The following is a 23,055-nucleotide window of genomic DNA, read 5'->3' on the forward strand; positions in this document are numbered from 1 at the left end:
TAGACTTATAAGATAGCTTAGTCATGATCATTGAGAGCACTTCTATGCAATGCTCCTTAGGTATGTATCCCTTGCACTAGTACCCTTGTTTCCTATAAGAGTTGTTTCAAGGATATGGAGATGCCTAGGAAATGTCTAACTCCGTCTCCTTTCCAAGAAAAACATAGGGCACGGTTTTTAAATGTCCCAAAATGTGCAAGGTATGTCAAAGGATGGCTAGTTATCCCCAGGATGGCTAGGGGTTGTCTAGGAGTTCTATCTATCAAACGCAAGTGAGCTACACTATCGTCTACACTTCGTGCAACATCCTGGACAAAGAGTTAATTGGATTGTCTAAAAAATCTCTGTGGTCTACTCTATCTATTCCTAAAGTCCCAAGAATTTAATTCAACTTTGTGCACACTAAAAACTCAGATTTTGCTAATAATTAGATAAACTTGACGTTTGTAGTTGCCTTAGGTTTATCTGAGTGGAGGGTAGGAGTCTAATCTCTGGAAGGATTGATCATCCTTTGGAGTAGTTCACTATTCCCACTTTACAATAGGCATTCATTGTAACCAATGTAATTTATCCAATTCATTATAGGTCAATCTAAATATCATATTCCTCTTTGGACCACTCTTTATTTTCTATCTATATGGGATGCAAGTGAGTCATGTTTTTGTCTACTTCTCATGCAAACATCTTAGACAAAGAGTTAATTGGGTTGTCCAGGAGACCTCTGTGGTCTACTTTGTCTATTCTTGAAGTCCCAAGAATTTAATTCAACCCTATGCACATTGAAAACTCACATTTTGGTACTAATTAGATAAAATTAAAGGTTGTAGTTGCCTCAAGATTTATTTGAGTGGAGGGTAGGAGTTTTATCTTTGGAAGGATTGATTACCTTTGTAGTAGTTCACTTTTCCCACTTTACAATAACCATTCATTGTTAGCAAATTTGTAATCTATCCAAATCATTATAGGTCAATATAAATATCATATTCCTCATTGGATCAATCTTTCTCAAGATTGCATAACATATCAATCATGGGTTCTTCTCTTCAAGATTTACGATAGGCATTTTAGTTGTAGGTGATTTTTGGGCACTGTGGAGTACACTATCAATGCCAATATGGCATTAGAGCACCAAATCTGTGAATTTTTATCCACATTGTAAGAGTTCAACCTTGAGAGAAAAAATAGCTTATCCTAGAGCAAAATAGACATCATTATTGGATTTAAAGCGGCCAAAAATAATAAGGTTAGTTGTCCAAATGTTTAAATCTAAGAAGTTATAAAAATGAAAAAATAATTTAATAGTACGACCTTTGCATGGGAATCCATGTTGTCTGGCCACCATTTCTCAATCAACGTGCACAGGTATAACTCTTAATTTTTTTATTTTTCCCAATTAAACAAATAAAATTATCCTATGTTTTTAGAAATGGATGTGGCTAATCTCTACACAACATTCTAAAATCCGCAAAACAAACAAAATTTCGCGAAATTTTTAGTAGCTAAATCTTCATGATTTGCATTCCCATTGCTGTAAAACACAAAAAATCGAACAGTTTTATAAATCGAAGAGTTTTTTTACAGTAGCTGCTGACTTTAGAAATTTCAAAAAAATTAAAAAAAAAAACAATTAAAACATTTTGATATTTTCAAAAATCAAAAGAATATTTCAAACAAACAATTTTTTTTTTTTTGAAATTTTTAAAAATAAAATAAAATAATGTAAAATAAAAAAGACACTTCAAAAGAAAAAACTAGATGTACGTGTGAACAACATGAACTTCAATCTTTCAAGAGCTTTCGAAGTCTTTCATATTTTGACTCGTATTTTCACGTTTTTAAATATTTACAATTTAAAAGCGGATATATACGAATCTGCAGGACGTACACAATGACAGTGAGTATGACGTTCGTACCTTCCCTCCTCCCTGTTTACGCGCTCTCACTAGGTCTTTGCTCTGACTTTTCTTTCTTCTTGTTTACCCCTATAATCCACACGCATTACCTTATAAAACCCATACCTCTTGAGAATTGAAATGATCAAAGAAAGCAGCAAATTTGAGCTTAGAAAGCATGGATGAATACTTGGAGCCTACCGTGCCACAGTAAGTATGAGTTTCTTTACTTATCAATTTGGGCTGCAATTTTTAGTACATAGTTGTTTGGTAAGCATAATTTGCTTCTGTTGCTTTACAAGGGATCAGTGGACAAAAACAATTTGTTTCTAATGTGTGTCAAAATGATCATTATGAGATTTTTGGTTGGGTATTCGAAAGAACTAAACAAATCTGAAACTTCTTCTGAAAATTTTAAATGGGTTTAACCAGAAAAGTATTGATTCTTAGTGGGTTTAACCAGAAAAGTATTGATTCTTATAGAATGTGAACTTAATTTTTGAAATTCGTACGAAGAAAGTAATTTTTTTCAGTGTCCATTTGGTGCTGCTCATTGCTAGAATATTTGTTATAGGTTTGCTGCTGGTCAAGAGCAGGCAATTTTTCTTTCTTCTTGTGAAATCCTGAACAGAGCTTGGGAGGAGACGCGCAGTATTCCAAATGACAATGACAATACTTATTTTCGTTGGAGTGAGTATGAAGGCGTCCCATTTATCGCATTCCCTTCCTTTCACATTGGAGATTTCACTGCCAGTGATAGCTCATATGAACAATGCGACATTAAGAATGAGAACAAGTTCTTCTCTGGCCGTCTCAAGGATGATGATGATCAACCGGCTCTTGTTCACAAAGGAGCTCTCAATAAATTCCTTGATATCATGAGAAAATCAGACTTGGAGACCCAGGTATGAAAACCCTTTTCTCTTCTCTTTTATACTTGCTTTCTGATGAGGAATGCGTGTTATTGCATTCCAAAGCCCAGATCTCATAATCACCTGCAGTTTTTTTCTAGTTAGTGCTGATGTTTTTGGTTAATATGAAGTCTAAGTTGTCTGTATTTCAGTTTCTTTATGGATCAGTTAGGAGTTGAATCTAGGATCTTACATTTGAAAGATCTGTGCTAAATTATCCTTTTGATTAACTTTGAAAGTACTTTCGAACCAATCTGTAACTAGACAATGCGCTAGAAATATTGACCTTGAGCATGCGTTTTCTCGATTCAACTGTTCAATATTTAAATCGTTCTTATGTTTCAGATTTCTATGCAGCACATATGATCGAGGCTTGAACCTTATCCAATTAGGGTTTCTATAGAGAAAAGACTAGATATATGGTGTTGATTCTAGAAAAGTGGTAAAATTTTATAGATTAGTTAAAAGTCAAATTGAAGATCTTTTATTAATCGTCAGGATGCTCTGCCATTGAATTGTCACTCTTTTTATGATAAGTTCATCTTTTCTTTAAGGGTGGCTTATCTTCCGACACACCTCTCTGATCCACATCCTAGGTGTTCAGGACTCTTATCCTGACCTAACTTTGCTGACCTGAACTTTGATACCTTCTAGACTTTTTATGTCCCACCAATTAGGAACACAAGACCTCCCATTTTGCTGTTTGGAATGCTCTGTTACTACACTACCAACCCTTCTATAACTGATTCATCTTCAATTCAAAGATGACTTATCCTCCAACAGAAAAGTACACTGAACTACACACTGTTCTGTGTAGTTTTATGGCTATCTATGTTAATTAATGCAATTACCTATGATTGTTAATTCTTGACATGTTTTATACTAATTTTTAATCTTTACATTTGTAAGTTTTCAAAACATTACAGGTCATTTACAAATGTACTGATTAAAATTCGTGTAAAGTTTCAAAGTTCTAAGATTTAAATTTAAAGCTGTTTAATCATTTATTCTATGATCTATCAGATGAAGCATTTTTCGGAACAGATTAAGGAACAAAAAAAGGAACAACCCATTATATTCGTGGGTCATTCTATAGGAGGTGCTATGGCAACACTGGCTACAATCTGCTTTCTGGATAAGAGGCTGAAAAATATCTATCCTTTATGCATTACATTTGGCTCTCCTTTGGTGGGAAATGCTGCTCTTAGAGAATCAGTTGGCTCCCAAGATTGGCTTGGAAGATTTTGTCATGTGGTTTCAAAACATGATTTTGTTCCTCGCATGCTCCTTGCACCTTTTGAATCAATTGCACTCCATTTGAATTCAATTTTTCCTCAGGGAGAGAGGATAATGGGCAATGATTCTGATTCTATACAAGCTTTCAGGGAACTTCTTGACAATGTCAAGTGCCTTGGAGAATCTAGCCCATATAAACCCTTTGGTATTTATATGTTCTGTTCAACCCAGGGAGCAGCTTGTATTGAGGACAGTCAAGCTGCCTTGGAGATGCTCATTTTAACTTTGCAAGGCATAGAAGAAAATGGTATTGCAGAACAAAATGATATTGCCGGTGCATTGATTTCAGAGCACACAAGTTATGGTGATAAGTTGAAAAATGTTTTTGAAAGTGGATACTCAACAAGAACTTCGAATATCTTCTCAGAATCCTCCATTGAGACAGGAATGGCACTGCAATTGGAATCCTCCGTTGAGATGGGAATAGCACTGCAATTAGAAGCCATGGGTTTTCAGACTCTGGTAATCTCTCTCTTTTTTTTAATTAATTGCTCACATAGTTTTTAAATGGTATTACAATATTTAGAACTTTAACTTTTTTTAAATACAAAGAAGTAAAAATCTGTTAATCACAGAAGAAAAATAAAAAAAAATGATCACCAGTCCATTAATCAGTCTTATCCTCCACAGCTAATTTTACTTTACACTTATCAAAATATTTTTTCCTAATTTGCTTGCATATAATTAGAGATTACCCTAGTCCAGGTATGCTATTAATGTTGTTTACTATATTAGAAATTGAAACTGACGACTTTTACTGTTAAACAGATTACCCTAGTCCAGGTATGTTATTAATGTTGTTTACTGTGTTTAGAAATTGAAACTGACGACTTTTACTGTTAAACAGACTAAATCAGCATTTGATGCCCTGAAAAAAGCTGCAGATTTGAAAAACAAGCATGACATGGACATTAAGAACCTAAATTCAGAGTTGAGCGATAACCAAAGTAAAATGGCAGAGCTGGAATGGTACATTAAAACAGTTCATCATGAAGGCGACAGCCATGGTTCCTACGATGTTTTCAAAGTCCACGGCAAATTCAGAGATTTCAATGCCAATCTGAAAAGGTTGGTTCTACAAGATTTCTGGGATAAAAATATTGATATGGTGAAGAATCATCAATTGCCCAGTGACTTCCGATACCAAAACAAATGGATCAATGCTGGCACTGCATACAGAAGACTTGTAGAGCCTCTGGACATTGCAGACTACTATCGACGGCAGAGCAACAATGGAAGCTATCTCTCAAATGAGAACAGGCCGCTCCGTCATAGGGTTTTGGAAAAATGGCTGGATGATAAAAACCAAACTCGCATTGAAAGAGGTACAAGGGGGAAAAAGGCTCGCACAAAGTTTGCATCCTTAACTGAGGACTCTCGCTTTTGGGCTTGTGTAGAAGAAGCTGCTAAAGACCTGACAAATCTCCAGCAAGAGCAAACTGTCAATGCCCATCTCAAGAAAAACCTCGAAGATTTTGAAGTTTATGTATCGAAGATGATCGAGGAGAAGAGTATTTCCATGGAGGTTTTCTTTGAAGAGAGCGGCTTCATGATATGGTGGAATAAATACAGAGAGCTTCAGCTGCAATACTCAGAAGAGTGGAAATCAAGCTCCCCTTTGCTCAAATCGATGGAAAAGGAGAAATTGGGAGTTCAGAAGACAGGTTTTTGATTAAGTTCTATAGGTTTTTAGAGCTTTCTTTTTTCCATGGCCATTTCCCCTGCTTGAGAAGTTGATTTCCTTTTTAATCTGCATAATCCTTTGTTTGCAGAGTATATTTCTTTTCAATCTGCATAAGCCCGTGTTTTCAGAGTGTATTTCTTTTCAATCTGCATAAGCCTGTGTTTCCTAAGCTGTCTTTCTTTTCAATCTGCATAAGTCTGTTACATTCGGAGTAGTAAGAGCCTGATTCGCCCATGTCAATGGAGTTCCTTCGAATGTAATTTTTTTATTGGAAAAAAAATAAATTTATTAACAAGAAAATATTACATACAGCAAGATACAAGAAACTCTCATAAGGAATCACAAATGACTGTTACAAACAGTCACATGGCTGTCATTTTGTTTGTACAGAGGTAAAAAATACTTAAATGTTTCACCACAAGAAACTCTCATTGGTATCTTTGTATTTTTTAAAGAAAGTTTTACATTATATTGTTTTATTAATTTTACTATTCTGTTTAGTGCAATTTAAAAAAAAATAAAAATAAAAGTAGGTTATTCTACTAAACTTTTTTATTAATATTTTTAATTTTTTATTAATATGTTCTTGTATATTAGATTTTATTAATATCAATAAAACTATTTTATTCAAAAGGTTGAGTTTAATTGGTTATATATCTTTTGCAACTTTGAGGAATCATGATTAGCTTGTTGGAGAATTGTTTAAGCATTGATGGAGTTCGTTGAGGTGGAAAATACATCCTTAGACAAAAGAAGAACAACAAAATTGCTTGAGAAGAAATGAGCATTGGGGTTGACGATTGAGATTGCATCATAAAACTTTGTTGGAACATGAACAAGAATCCTTGAAAGACCAAAAAAACTATGCTTAGTCAATTTTTATGAGTTTTAGAATAAGGGAAACTTGACCAAGGTATAGAATAGGGGAAAGATGGGCCATATAATATTTCTTTGGAAGAATTTAAACAATAGATCAAAAGGAATTGCAAGGTGGACAAATTAAGGAGCACAAAATACGAATCTTAGACACACAAAATTTGAGTTGCCAATATTGGCTATAGATGGGGACGTGTGTCTCTTGCAGGCACAAAACTTTGAGAGTAGACAAAAATTAATGAAACTAACACACGAAAGACACAAGACTATAATCTCATAGCCAATGACATGGAGGTGCATATATATTGAAAATATGAATGCACTTGAATATTTCCATTCTATTGTAGGTGAAACCCTACAATATACCCAAGGAACATGACCACGAATAAACTGTTGAATTTGCTTGCCTCTATCAAAGAAAATCCTATTAAAGGAGTTGATATCCCTCAAACCAATACCATTAATCTTTCCAAGCTACATCAAATAAGGCTATACATATGCATACACCAACTCACAAATGCTTCCCACGTAGAGAATAGAATTTGCATGTTTACCATCACCATTTCAGAGCAAATATAAGTAATAGGTGTTGGACTCATTCCACAATATACCACATATGTATACAGTAGTAGGGGCAATTTTTTTTGAAATTGGGTTAGTAACAAGAGAAAAGACACTAATGGGAGGAAGTGAATTCCCCTCACGCATAAGCAAATTGTTACCATATCTACTAACCTACATAAGTGAATTGAGACAAAAAGAGAATATCTCCAATTCAAATGGAAAATAAAATTGTGCTTGATTACATTGTTGATCTAAATAAAGAAAATCTTCCCCTACCAAATCAAACTACAATTTTTGGAACTCTAGCACACCATCAAGCTAAGAAACATGTATATTTTCCTCATAAAACATGTGTTGTTGCACGTTAGTACAATGAACTATACATTGGACCAAAGTGCAACATTCAAACTCAGGCACACTATCATCCCCACCAAAAGAAGCTACATCTTCATGACAAATAAAAGCCCCATATTCAATTCCACTTACCTTAGGAACAACATAGAACCAACATACCTTGGAGTAAGTCATGTTGATGCAACCTTCAACTTATTCATTTGAATAATGAGATACTTCGTGTGAAGAGACAATCTCTTCAGTTTTCTCGCTATTTTACATTCACCCTAGCAATTTATCGTGCCATAGAAATCAAACTTGTAATGCATGTACCCTTCCATATCCAATCGAGAAGAAACAATCTCAAATTACCCTTTTAAAGTGGACTATGTATGAGGAAGATTACAATTTTCACACCCAAGGAAGAGGCTCTCATATGCATCAATATGATTGCCCAAGTCATAATCATCAAGTGATCAATTCTCACAATAAGTATCATTAGCTATACCTATATTTATTTCCATTTGTAGTTGCACCAATGCTATTCTTATGTAAACAACCAACAACTTTAAAATCTCTAAATGGGACAAGAGAAGGAAAAATATCAAACAAGCAAGCAAGTAATTGTTCACTATTGAGCTCATCCATACATGCATGCTTTATACAATCAGCTACTTGAGCTAATTCATCTAATAAATCTTTTGCACATACAACTTCACTATCCACACAAATACAAGTAACAATTGGGTCATCATCTTCATCCATAGACTTGATGTTGTCATCGATATCTTTCTTGCAATCATCCATATAGATGATTGATGAACAATAAAATGTTAGTGCAAATACTATCATCTTCATCTATGCTACTATTGCACACTACACCAACACCTTTTTCTACCTGTCTGCAAACATAATCACAATTTGATATTGTGCTTTTATTTAATGCCACCTATATACAATTGTTATCTTCAACAACATACATGGGTAAGTGCACCAAGATGGTGAAAAAAAAGGGGGTTATAAGTGGCCACTTTTTTTTTTTTGATATTGTGCTTTTATTTAATGCCACCTATATACAATTGTTATCTTCAACAACATACATGGGTAAGTGCACCAAGATGGTGAAAAAAAGGGGGTTATAAGTGGCCATTTTTTTTTTTTTTGAAAATGGGTAAACCTGAACTTCAAAGATATATTTGAAGGTCATACACTCAAAACTAGGAGTTGAAAAAAGAATAATAATTTTAGTACTCTAAATCTAGTTTCTAAACTACTAAATTTTTTTAAAATTGGATAATATTAAGAGGGTCAAACCTTTCACGCATGCAAAATTGTTCCTGATTTTTTCAAAAAAAACATTACATAGCTGTTTTTGTGCGGTGCACAAAATATATAGTTAGATTTAGTATTTTGCAAAACCCTTTAGTAGGATGATAGGTAAGAGTGACATTTAGGAGTTGTGTATTTTTTTGTAATCTTCCGTTGAGTTTTTTTTTTTTTTTTTTTGAAGTGACCGCATCCTGAAAATTTGGTACCTATTCGTGCATTGGGCATAACTTGCATCAAAATAATAAAAAATGCAAAAAAAAAAAAACAAAACTGTATAGAATCTAGTGTAGAACAATAATATATAATTTAGTTTGAATTTGGTCAAGTATATCAAAAGTTGTTAAAAAAATGGTAGACATATGTCTGTGAGGACTGTCAAGGCACTGATAAAGAAAATTAAAGTTTACTATGCCAATGTTGTCCAAAAATAGAAAAATTTATATGGTCAGAAAACTGAGAAGATGTGTGAGATTATGGTGGTAATTTTAGAGATACCCACATGATCATTTGTAAACCTGATGACGATGAAGTTGAGAAATCATGTTGGAGGATGAAAAAATGTGTAAAGGGACAAAAATGGGGGGAAAATGGGCTTGCAAGCCTTAGGGTCATTTTCCAACCCTCTTACCAAGCCAAAACCTGCACGAGTTTTGAAAAACAAAAAGTACTATTTGCAGTTCTAAATAACCCGTACGGGTTATGTAAAACTAAAAACATTTTTTTGTGTTTCACAAAACTCGTATGGGTTATGAAGACATAATAATGTATGCTTGTAAACTTAGCATTTACTACACATATGTTAGACATACCTATATAATGTGTGTTTATGCATGTATATATGCATATCTATAGTTATATATACACATTTATATAGATATATGTATATATGTTTGTATACATGCATGCATCTCTTCTTTTCCTCTCTCTCGCCTTCTTTCCCCCATCACCGTCTTTGTCTATTCTAAGCCCTAATTATCCTCCTTGAGTTCTATCACATCTCTCTTCCCCTCACACTTCTCTCACCCTTTTCTCCTTCTCGTTCTCTCTCTACCTCATGTCTCTCAGCCTCTCCTCCTACTCTCTCTCTCTCTCTCTCTCTCTCTCCTATAATCTATCTCTCCCTCTCCCTCTCTTTATCCTATTCTCCCCTTCTCCGCCCCCCTTTCCCAATTTCTCCTCTATCTCTCCCCCTCTCCTTATCCCATTCTCTCTCTCTCTCTCTCTCTCTCTCTCTCTCTCTCTCTCTCTCTCACTCTCTCATTTTTCCAATCTTCCTCCCTCTCCCTCTCCTTTTTCCAATCTCCCTCTCACCCTCTCCTTTTCCCAATCTCCCTCCCTCCCCCTCTCCTTATCCCCTTCTCTCTTTGTCTCTAACTCTCTCTCCATCCCCCTCTCCTTATCCTATTCTATTCCTCTCTTCCTATCTCCTATTCTCTCTCTCTCTCTCTCTCTCCTTTTCCCAATCTTCCTCTCTTCCCAATCTCCCTCTCCTTTTCCCAATATCTCTCTCTCCCCCTCTCCTTTTCCCAATCTCCCTCTCTCTCCCTCTCCCTCTCCCCCTCTCCTTTTCCTAATCTCCCTCTCTCTCTCCCTCTCCATCCATCTCTCTCTCTCTCTCTCTCTCTCTCTCTCTCTCTCTCTCTCTCTCTCTCTCTCTCTCTCTCTCTCTCTCCCTCTCCTTTTCCTAGTTCTACATAAGCCGTACGGGTTATGTAGAACTAAGGCCAAAACTTCTAGTTCTACAGAACCCGTACGGGTTATGAGAAATTGTGAATGTTCACATTAAAGGTTTCCATAACCTGTACAGGTTATGGGAAAATCTTAATATATTTTAGTCCCAACGGCCTAAAAACCAGCATTGCAAGTTGTTTGAAGGCCCCACTGCTTTTGCACATGATTTTTTGGGACAGTAACAGTCAGGTTTTCATTTTTTTGTCAATTTTGCTTTTAAATAATTAATTTGTCTCGTATATTGGATTTTTTTAAAAGTTATTTTATCATTGTTACTTTAGATTATAACAAAATGATGATCATTTATTGTTGTTTTTCTTTGATCATGATTGATTTGTCTTGTATTTTGGTTTTTTTTGAAGTTATTTTGTTATTGTTACTTTAGATTATAACAAAATGATGATCATTTGTTATTTTTTTGCTATTTGATTGTGGATTGTCATCATGATGTTATGTGTAGGACAATGGGAAAGAACAAGAGTGGAACAAATGAACAAAGAGAGACAACAAAGGAATGACAAAGGGAGTGTATGAGGAGATTACGTGAAGGTACATCATCTAATGCACCTAATGAAAGTGATGAACATTCAACAATTGAAATTGATATGATGAATGCACCAAATCAAAATGATCAACATAAACCAATTCTAATACATATATGATGAATGCACCTAATGAATGCAATGAACATACACCATTTGAAAATGATTTGGTGAATGCACATGATAATGAAATTGAAGAAGATATACCATTTGAATTTGATGTGATCAATGCACGTAATGCACCTAATGAAAACAAAGATCATGCACCAATCTTAACACCTCTTAGAATAATTCGTAGAAAACCAAAGTTCCTAATAGATATTGATAAATATATTGTGAAGCCAATGCATGATAAAATTTATGAAAGAACTTGTAGAAGAATGGTTAGAAGTATTTGGAATAACTATTTTAAAAACTTAAATCAAAGTGGAAGATGCCAATTAGTTGTTGAAATGATTAAAAATCTGAAATTTAGAGAGACAATGAAAATTTTGGGGTTAAGAACATATGAAAATAATAGTGAAAGAACTATTGTGAGAAATATTTTTGATGTATACCAAGCTATTGGTTCGAAATCATGCACTAAAGATGTTAATGGTACTCGTCGTGTCCTCACATCAACCATAATGGGAAAGGAAACGAAAAAATCTCGTTTAATAAGAAAAACAAGCAAGTCATTAAGGATAAGTAGAACCACATTACACTATGCCTTAGAGAGGCGAGAGACAATCGAGGATCCTAATAATAATTCTCTTTCGGCATTCTCAGGTAGACTCCCACACAAGGACAAGGTTGTTGTTGATGCACTAAGAACGTTAATTGAGAAATATTGGCATGACAACACAAGGGTTTCACCCAACCAAAGAGATGTTGTTAGAAGGCAAATTGGAATTAGTAATCGTGAGCCACATCCAAAACACTATTTAGATACAACTCAAATGCAATTTTATGAAAGGTTTCTTCAAAGCTTTCCTCAGATTAAAATTAGTCAAAGATTTTTTGAGATGAAAAAACTATTTTATGTTAAGATTAATCATGCATGTACTACATGTTGTTGTAGGGTCCATGTTGAATTTTCCATGCATTATGATTTTTATCGCTATATATGTTGTACTTTGCACACTAATGATGTTTTGCAGGAATGTGGTCTACAAGCACCTCCTAACTCACTGAGAGAATTTATTTCAAGTGTACTATGTAGATGAGATGATGGGTGCATTTACTATAAGATGATGTGTTTGAGAGGTTTTTGTCCTACATATGGCGGTTCACAACAATTGCATATATGCCTACATTTGGATAACACACATGAAATTGGTAAGAAACTAGTTTCTATTAGAAAATACAAGTCAATCACATATAGTGTTAAAGATGGAAAATAATTAAAGAGGTGTGAGTTAGTGAAAAGGGATATATGCATAGCTAATTTTATGAAGATGTTTCAAGAGAAACTAGTGTATGAGTACATAGGTCACACACATAGAGCTAGGTGGTTAGATGAGCAATTCAAGTTGTGTAAGGACACTTTCCCCCTCGGCACTATTGTCTCTGTCATTGATTTTGCTGAGAATTATACACTAAAGCCGCAAAATGAAGTACAATCTATGTATTGTCACTCTACACAAGTTACAATTTTTGTACACATAGCATTCATGCATGCACATGATAGCATCGAGGGGGACATAAAGGTTATAATAGAATATCACTTCTATATTAGCGATAATCGTACTCATTCCTCAGAGTTTGTGCAAGGATGCTTTACAGTCTTCTATGATAGTTTAAGGGAAAGAGATATAAGATACAACCAACACTTAATATGGTTGGACAATTGCACTGCACAATTCAAGAATGCAAGGATGTTCTACTGGTTGACTAGGATGTATGTGACAAGTGGTGTGCAACATTTTTGGAATTTCATTGAGGCAGGGCATGGAAAGGGAGAGCATGATGGTGCGGGAGCATGTGTGAAAAGATCACTTACGAGAGAGGAATTGAAGTACAAAGATGGTGCAATGTTAATAGATGCAAAAACAATTGTGCAATGGTGTAACTCTACGATGGGACCAGGTAATGCAGGTAAGTCTATGGTTTCTAGATATTTTTGGTTAATACGTGAATCTAACATTGAAAACTATCTATATTGTTGTACACTTACCGTATCAAGTGACATGCATTCATTTAGAAGTTCAAATGCAACATCACTAGTTATTTACACTAGACAGATTGCATGCTTTTGCTCTTCGTGTATGCATTTTGTGTGGGATGAATGTGAATTAAAAGAGTGGGTTGACCAATGGTCTTGTAGACCTTTGCAAACCCTAGATACATATCAACTTCCTAGAGCACTACAAATGAACCAGATTGAAGCATCAATGGATTTTGACCATGTATCAGACATAGTTGAAACAGGTAAAGGGTTGTAATTTGCTACAATTTTAAGCTCTATTTATTAGTATTAACTTATGATGATTTTGGTATTAACTTATATCCTTCTATTAAATACAGGTCATGTTTATGCAGTTATTGCGGATGAGAACAACAAAGAAGGAATAAATTACTTTTTGTGTTGTTGTATTGAGGCCAAAAAGAAATTGACTTCTACAGTGGTTGATGGAGAGGGTATTGAGTACCCAATAGGATCCGTTGTTGTGATAGGGACATGGCTTAGTTGGTACCGTTGTTGTGTCGAGTTGTATTGAGACCTCTTAAACTCATTTATTTAGCAGTCGTTGTATTGATTTTGGCATTAACTTATCCTTCTATAAAATATAGGTACGCTATCAAAAATTCTAATGCCTGATTGTTTGGGGACTTTGAGACACATAGACATATTATTCATTACTCAAACTCGTCTTGTTGCAACAAATATTCATTTGATTAAATATCATGGTAGACCTCTTAAGAAGGATTTGTGGAAAGTTCATGAATCTGACCATGAGGTAATACTTGAGAAACTAAGGGTTAGAGCTGATCCAGAAGGTTCACTTCATTGATTTTGGGCCATCTAGAAGAATAATTCTACAATATGGTAGAATAATTTTGACAATTGTGTATATATCTTTTGCGAAATGTTGTACTTTCACTTTTTTGGATGTGCTCTACATGCATATGAGCTGCAATATGCATATGAGTTGTAATATGCATATGTAGATGCCAAATTTGCATATAAAAACATCAATAAGTTGTAATGTGCATATCTAGATGCCAAATTTTGTATAAAAAACAACAATGAGTTGTAATGTGCATATCTAGATGCTAATTTTTGTATAAAAAAATAACGAGTTGCAATTTGCATATTTAGATGCAAATTTTTGTAAATATAAATAGTAATGAGCTTGATCGTTTATATTAGATGCCAAATTTCATATATGAAAGTGTCTATGGGGCTGATTTGCAAATTTTGAGAGCCCAAATTTGTACCATTTGATTATAAATACATTTGTAATAAACTTGTACCATTTGATTATAAATTTGTACTATTTGTTTATGAATAACCGTGTCTAATTCTGACATATGTTAAATAACTTACACATGGGTATCTGAATATGCAATTTTTTGAAAGTTTTGAGTTATTGTTGAATTACCCGATTTGAAGGGCAAGTAGGAATTGTCTGAAACTGAGAGAGGCCCTTTTAGGAAGCGATAACATGAACCCATAGGTTCAAATAGATCATCCATAAGTGCCATGGTCTTTGAGTTACGCGACGTCAAAGTTTGACCGTTTTTCCTACTTTGAGCGCTCAAGGGAAAATGTCGCTACGAGGTGACTCGAAATAATTGGATGTCTTGGGAAGTGATACAAGGGCACACCTAGCATAAAACCAACTATCTGGATGTGCTCACATTGATGGTTCATTCCCACGACGAGCATAACGAAAGATGCACTATTTTGCCACCTCTCACTAACGGTTTTTGATGCGACAGAAAAAATACCACCACAAGAAAATTAAATCGAGTTATTCGAAATTGAGAGAGGATTTTTAAGAAGTGAAAACATGATCCCATAGGTTCAAATAGATTTTCCATAAGTGCCACGGTCTTTGAGTTACGCAACGTCAAAGTTTGACCATTTTTTCCACTTTGAGCGCTCAACGGAAAACGTCACTATGAGGTGGCTCAAATCGATCAGACATCTTAGGAGGTGAGACAAGGGCACACCTAGCATAAAATTGACCACTCAGGTGTGCTTGCACTAACAGTTCGTTCCCACGACGAGCAAAACAAAAGATACACTATTTTGCCACCTCTCATTAACGATTTTTGATGCGACAAAAAAAATATCACCACAAGAAAATGGAATTGAGTTTTTTGAAACCAAGAAGGTATTTGTTAGGTAGAGACAACACAACCTCATAGGTTCAAAATATCATCCATAAGTGCCATGGTCTCCGAGTTACGCAACATCAAAGTTTGACTATTTTTTCCACTTTGAGTGCTCAAGGGAAAACATTGCTATGAGGTGGCTCAGAATGATCAAATGTCTTGGGGAGAAAGAAAAGGGCATACCTATTTTAAACCCAACCACCTGGATGCACTCATGCTAACGGTTCATTCCCATGACGAGAAAAATAAAAGATGCACTATTTTGCCACCTCTCATTAATGGTTTTTTATACGACCGAAAAAATATCACCACAAGAAAACGGAATTGAGTTGTCTGATATTGAGAGAGAATTTTTAAGGCAGCAACAACATAACCCCATAGGTTCAAATGGATCATCCATAAGTGCCACGGTCTTTGAGTTACGCAACGTCAAAGTTTGACCATTTTTTCCACTTTGAGCTCTCAAGGGAAAATGAAGCTACGAGGTGGCTCAGAATGATCAGACATCTTGGGGAGTGAGACAAGGGAACACCTAGCATAAAATAGGCCACCTAGATGCACTCACACTAACGGTTCATTCCCATGATGAGCAGAACGAAAGATGCATTATTTTGCCACCTCTCACTGACGGTTTTTGATGCAACAAACAAATCTCACCACAAGAAAATAGAATCGAGTTATCCAAAAATAAGAGATGATTTTTTAGGAAGCGATAAAATGACCCCATAGGTTCACACAGATCATCCATAAGTGCCACGGTCTTTGAGTTACGCGACGTCAAAGTTTGACTATTTTTGCCACTTTAAGCGCTTAGGGGAAAACGTCGCTACGAGGTGGCTCTAAATGATCGGACGTCTTGGGGAGTGAGACAAGGGAACACCTAGTGTAAACCTAGCCACCTAGATGTGCTCGTGCTATGGTTCGTTCCCACAATGAGCAAAACGAAAGATGCACTATTTTGCCACCTCTCACTGACAGTTTTTTATGCGACAAAAAAAATCTCACCACAAGAAAATGGAATCGAGTTGTCCGAAACCGAGAGAGGCTTTTTTAGGTAGCAACAACACAACCCCTTAGGTTCACACATATTTTCCATAAGTTCCATTTTCTTCAAGTTACACGACATCAAAGTTTGACTATTTTTTCCACTTTGAGCGCTCAAGGGAAAACGTCACTACAAGGTGGCTTTGAATGATTAGACATCTTGGGGAGTGAGACAAGGGAACACCTAGCATAAAAATAGCCACCTAGATGAGCTCACACTGATGGTTCATTCCCACGACGAGTAGAATGAAAGATGCACTAGTTTTTTATGCGATAGAAAAAATCTCACCACAAGAAAAAGGAATTGAGTTGTCTGAAACCGAGAGAGAATATTTTGGGCAGAAACAACATGACCCCATAGGTTCAAATGGATTGTCCATAAGTGCCACGGTCTTCAAGTTACGCGATGTCAAAGTTTGACCATTTTCCCACTTTGAGCGCTCATGGGAAAACATCGCTATGAGGTGGCTCAGAACGATCAGACGTCTTGGGGAACGAGACAAGGGAACACCTAGCATAAACCCAACCAACCAGATGCACTCGCACTGACTGTTCATTCCCATGACAAGCATAATGAAAGATGCACTATTTTGCCACCTCTCACTGATAGTTTTTGATGAAAGAAGAGATAATTGGTTTGATTTGATGTTAAAATAATTGCTTCAACTCTTATTTTATAGGCAATTTAAATGAATAGGTGTGTCTCTTACCATAAGGCTGACTTGTTATGGAATAAAATTTAAATGAAAACCTTACCTAAGCCGACTCATCCTTAGATAAATTTCAAATCTGCTTTGTGCACCCAAATCTTGTATTAATTGGGTCTTGAAATGATGAACTTCGCTCCATAAGAATGAGTTTATGAAATAATAACTTTAATCCAATCTCTTCATGTACGAAGGACTCAAAGAAAATTCATTCAATCAAATACACAATATTAGCATTACTGGTGTCAGTACTTAGGTGTACACAATATGAGAAATAGATAGTTTAAAAGTATACGCCATATGAGTGACAAGTAATGAACAAATTGGATCACATTTCAAGACATATACACAATGAACAAGTTTGATCACATTTCAATAGCAAATAACTAAGTTTCAAGAACATCAAGTTTCATATATATCAATGAACAAATTGGATCGAATATCAAGTTTCATATATATCAAAATGAACAATAATCATGTACATATCAAAAAATGGCATAGATGCCAAATTAATAATAATTACAAAAATTTGGCATGTGCCATGTCTGTCAAAGTTGATATATACATATAAAAATGTCAAATATATAAAAAAATTGGTCCTTCAATGATCACAACTATAACTTTATGTCTCTATCGGTATCTATGACTGTGGTGGATCATCAAAATTTTGCATCTTTGAAGCAATACATGGCTCTGGAGGTGGCTGTACAAGGACAATTCAAATGTCGAATAAGATATATTTTCTCAATATAAAATCAAAATAACTAAATACTAAACTCTAAATTGTTTGAAGTTGAAATGTTGATTACCTTATCTCTATCTTCTACAATTGGGCGAGGCTGAGGATCCGTGCGATGTCCTGAAGGGGGCCTGTAACTGGTAAACCAACATTAATACATGTTAATAACATATATGTCAAATAACACATAATAACTAAAAACGAATAGACTAAAAAACTAAAGCATACCGGAGCCTTAGATGGATGTGTTGTGGTCGTAGGAGGCAAAGTCACAGAAGAATTAGTTACGACCATTTCCTATATCCATGGTAAGTGATCTGAAAGGGGTTAACTAGAGGGTTTCAACTCCGTTGTGCACTTAGTGAAAAGGAGTTGATCTAAGACAAACATACCTTTTCCCTTGGTCGTGTTGGATCCCATAATATACGTGTAGGACTTCTACTGAAATGGAATGGTAGAATAACAATAGGAAGTTTGGAAGGGGCCTGTAATAGGTTAAAGACAATTATACAAGTTAATAACCCAAAGTTGTTGATAAACTAGATAAAACAAATATTTTTAACATATGTAGAACAAATGCACACCGAAGCCTCGTATAGTTCTTATATAACCTTAGGAGGCCTAGTCGAATCTAATGCAGCTATTACCATTTCCTATATGAAAAATGATAACATATGATATAGACATAAAAGGATTTACTTATTTCGAACAAGCAAGAATGAAATCCAAAGTGTATATGAAGATATCACCTCTTCCCTCTGCTGAACCTCGTCGACATCAAGTGCATTCATTAATTTCGTAAACCCCATATGTTTCTGTATATAGAACAAATAAATTAAGTGCATTTATCAATATCTACATATACATGTTTAATCATAATACATTTCAACAAATGAATTTGAATTCTACTGAATTACCTTATGTCATTTGGGTGTCCGAGATGATATCTTTTTATGTCGAGCGGAGTGCTAGAGGATGGCTTTCTCACATGAGATGTCCTTGAGGCATATGGGGTAAACTAATAGAAAAAATTAACATAAGGGAAAAGAGCATGTATTTAATATGTCACTTAAGTAAAACATATATAAATCTAAATGGTACCGCATAGCTATCTTGGCCAAAGTCAATGGCCAAAAGCTTGATATCATCAAGTTGGGACATCTCAACCACTGATAAGCCCTATAAAACACCAAGTAATGATACATATAATTAAAAAAAGATATTTTGAAACCAATGTATTATTATATTTTTAACAAATTTACAAATCTTTACCTCTGGTGGAGAAACTACTCATGACCGTGGAGTCGACTGAAAAGTATGTGGTGTACTCCCAAAACCTGCTGCACCCTGCAATGCATTTTATTTATATGTCACTTTAAATTATTCTAAAAATAAAAATTCATTTCTTTTTATAAGATTTAGTCACTTAATTGATAACATGTCATAAACATAATTAAACACACCTGTGTTTGATAGAGAGGGTACAACATATTGATCAGTTCATCAGTGAGGGCCACATCCTTTGCAGTGGAAGCGTGATATCTACTCCCACAACATGTACATGAATGAGATGTCAAACCATCGTCGTCCACGTTAGTGTCTACACTAGAACATACACCTTGGCAGGTGGTGCACATATGCTGAAAGGGTTGGCTCGTGCCAAATGATGCATGAGGTGATGTTGATGAAGGAGGTGCCACTTATGAAGGAGGTGTTGTTGATGAAGGAGGTGTCGCTGATGAAGGAGGTGTCGCCGATGAAGGAGGTCTCGCAGGTGCTGGTACATCCTCTACTCCGACCAACTATGTGCCATGTTGAACAATGATGTCAGTCAATGATGCAACTGCTTGAAGAGTTTGTAATTCTATAGACTCCTTCAAAGATATAGGGACAGTGACATGAACCATGGGTTTAGGAGTTGTACACCTCCTATGTTGTGGCTCTATCACCATATGGGCCCCAGGTCTATCCTACGTAGAGCCTCTCCCTCTACCCTGAAATTATTGGATGTCAAAGTAATTCAGCTTCTCGCCGAGGATAAACTCACAATACAACTTTCTCAAAAAATAGAGGCACCTCCCAATTATTACAAGGTGGTTGGTCAAAGACCATATACCACCTATCCCAAAAATCTTCTTTTAGCCTAGCATGAACACACCAATGTATAGGAAACCAATTTGTATTTAGTTCTAGGTTGTTACTGGTAACAGGATCGGTGAAAAGAGCACATATGTCAGCTTTACCTATGGCCTTTTTTTTCACTTGATCATATGACTACCCATCCGCATAAAATGTTTGACATCTATCCCTCCATGAACCTCATTTCGTAACCTCCCTAGATACCTCATTTTCACTATTAGCTATTATTTCTAGTGTTCTAGCGAGGGTTGTGTGGTGCTCAAGCCTAGATGACCTCAACCTATTCACCAATATAGAAATTTGGGCACTATTTTGTTTAAGGTGATTGATGAGATCATCTTGTGTGGCATCTGCATGATCTAATGGAGGACATGGAGGGTTTTAGGGTGGTAGTGGTTGTTGAGGAGCAACATTTTGAGGATTTTGAGGGCTTTCTTGTTGCTCATGTGCAATGTTTACAGGGTTTGTTTGTGTTGCTTGTGTAGGAGGAGGTCTTTGTTGTCTATTTCATTTTTGGGGATTGCTTGAAGAATTTGACTTCAAATTACTAAAAAAAAAACTTAAATCAATTAAAAAACCCCACTTCAATTAAAATGCAAACAAAAATAATCAAACCAATCAAATCTTACCTGTTCGACGAGGTGCCATTGTTAAAAGTTGCTCTCAATGTTGGGAAAATCCAAAATAATTGCAAACCTGTGCGGGTTCTATGGTTTTTTGGCTTTCCCTTGTTGTTGTTCCACGCGTTTTGGCATTGAAAATGTCCAAAACCCATGGTATACACAAAAAAAAATATGTTTCTCAAAACTCGTACGAGTTTTGAGAAACTTTTAATTTTTTTATTAAAAACCAAATGTTCCTCAAAACTCGTACGGGTTTTGAGGAACTTTTAGTTTTTTAAATTGTTTTTGGCTAGGCTTGGTGTTACCAATCTGCACGTTTTTGAATTTTTAGAACCCACACGGGTTATGAAAAATTTGGTTTTTTTTGGCATGTGGCCACTTTTCTGCTCACCATCTTAGTGCACTTACCCACATAGCATTGTCAATGTCTATTTTTGAGAGAAATGACTTTGAAATCAACTTTCTCCTTAGACCATAAAAAAAATCAAGGAACCTAATACTTGCTGCATACTTGGGTGTGTGCAGGATCATGAGGGGCCAAAAAGTGGTGATATGAAAAAAATTTCTTTTCCATTTTCCCAAAAATGTGAGAAATATGTGTTGACTTTTTGCTTGGTGTGGATGTGAGTACATGTAGCCATGACAAAAGCCAAAGCATAATAGATATTTGATACTATTAGATAATATCAAATATCCAATATTATTAAACTTATATATTATTGTAACGTCCTAAAATTGTGACACTTGCAATTTCGACTGCATTTGGGTCTTCACGATGGCGACGCAACACTGAACCTGAATGGAGACCCTGAAACTTGTTCATGACATCAAAAATTGCATTTTTCAGCACCCTGGCCTGATCCTCCTTGCACCCTGATGTCCTTGGAGGTGGGACCATGGCGCCCAGTGCCCTGGTCCTTCAGGACCATGGCGCCCAGTGCGTTGGTTCCCCAGGACCATGGCGCCCAGCGCCCTGGTCCCTGGCCCTATTTTGGGCCCGGTCTCTTATGGGGCTTCGGGTCTTTAAGTTTGGAAATTGGAAAATAAGGTTGCTATGTCGGCCCAAGGTCGGAAAAATCAGTCTATCAGCCCTAATTGACAAGTATATAAACTACATTTCCTCTCCCATTTTGAGGAGGAAAAACATATGTGTACAAGAGGCGGAAGCGCTAGGCAAACATTCAAACATTCAAGCATTCAAGCATTCCTTCAAGCAATTGATCATTCTAAGTCTCCATTCAAGGCTAAGTGTTGCATTCAAGACAAGGATTCAACCATTGAAGAGGAGATCACTTACAACATACAACATACAACAACATTTACACCTTCGCATGTAGGAATACAAACATTCTTACAACAAGGTATCAGTACTTGTTTACATTATAGTCATTTACATTTATAGCATTCTCATTTCTTGGTTAATTCCAAAACCGGGGTTTGACCTAAGGGCAAACCCCTAATCCCTAACCCCCTAATCGTCCTCTCTTTTCTGTGTGTAGGTTGCAGGTACGCAGCTGTAATTGAAGATCTGGAATCCTTGTGCAGAGACGAACAGATCCCCCTTCATTTCACGGATTTTTTGGAGGACCGTGTGCACGCCGGGCGCCATCGTCCCATCAACTTTTGCTCAAATTTGTAGGACAACGCCATCTCGATATTTTACTGCTAATTCTAGGTCCGCAACTTCATCCTATATTCCTATCTCTGTTTATAAGTGAATCTTTCTCAGTTTACATGCATTCCTAGCTCAATCCTTCTATCTACATTCTTTACAAAAGAGGGTAGCCTTGCTATCTTAACCCTTGAAACTCATTTAGAATCCAATCTTGCATTGTGTGGGATTGGATCTTGTGGGTTTCAACCCCTCTTTTGAATGTAAAGTCTCCCCTAAGTGAAAACCATCAATCCTAGTGACCTCCTTTCTCTCTCCTTGGAGTGGTGGGGGGAACACTTAGGGTTCGATCACTTTTTCCGCTTTACATTTTGGTGAACCTGATGTGAACATCCTTTCTAATTATTCATGGTTAGATCTGAAAAAATTGCTTCCTTAATTACATTTCCATGTTTGATCTTTTGCAAAATTTTAGAGGTTAATTGCATAAAAACCCTAAATTTTCTTTTTAGTAATTGAGCTTGTGAAATGTTTAATTGTTAATGCTTGTTTCAGATCTACCCTTCTATTACAAATTGTCAATTCATATTTGTGCTTTAATTCTGAAAATTAAGTGGTTAAGTGTCAAAACCCTAATTTTTAAAACCCTCTTGATTCAACCTTTGACCGACAATTTCACTGATCAAAACATCTCCAAATCGACTGTAACT

At 35.8% G+C, this 23,055-nt stretch overlaps 1 protein-coding gene across 1 annotated transcript; it reads left to right on the forward strand.

The window, feature by feature from the left end:
- The first annotated feature begins 1,961 nt into the window (after nt 1-1,961).
- On the forward strand, nt 1,962-6,094 carry LOC131042474 (lipase-like PAD4). Its single transcript, XM_057975776.2, has 4 exons — nt 1,962-2,102; nt 2,467-2,797; nt 3,827-4,561; nt 4,947-6,094. Exons 1-4 carry the CDS (start codon nt 2,071-2,073, stop codon nt 5,769-5,771), a joined length of 1,923 nt encoding a protein of 640 aa, XP_057831759.2. The 5' UTR covers nt 1,962-2,070; the 3' UTR covers nt 5,772-6,094.
- The last annotated feature ends 16,961 nt before the right edge of the window (nt 6,095-23,055 follow it).

The sequence above is a fragment of the Cryptomeria japonica genome, chromosome 5 (genome assembly GCF_030272615.1).
Source record: "Cryptomeria japonica chromosome 5, Sugi_1.0, whole genome shotgun sequence".
In the NCBI taxonomy this organism is placed as follows: Eukaryota; Viridiplantae; Streptophyta; class Pinopsida; order Cupressales; family Cupressaceae; genus Cryptomeria; species Cryptomeria japonica.

Bases quoted from the DNA above. Each gene is read 5' to 3' on its own strand.
- LOC131042474 (XM_057975776.2), top strand. From the start codon at position 2,071: ATGGATGAATACTTGGAGCCTACCGTGCCACA. The intron at 2,798-3,826 runs GTATGAAAACCC...ATGATCTATCAG, and splicing joins AATCAGACTTGGAGACCCAG to ATGAAGCATTTTTCGGAACA. The intron at 4,562-4,946 runs GTAATCTCTCTC...ACTGTTAAACAG, and splicing joins CCATGGGTTTTCAGACTCTG to ACTAAATCAGCATTTGATGC.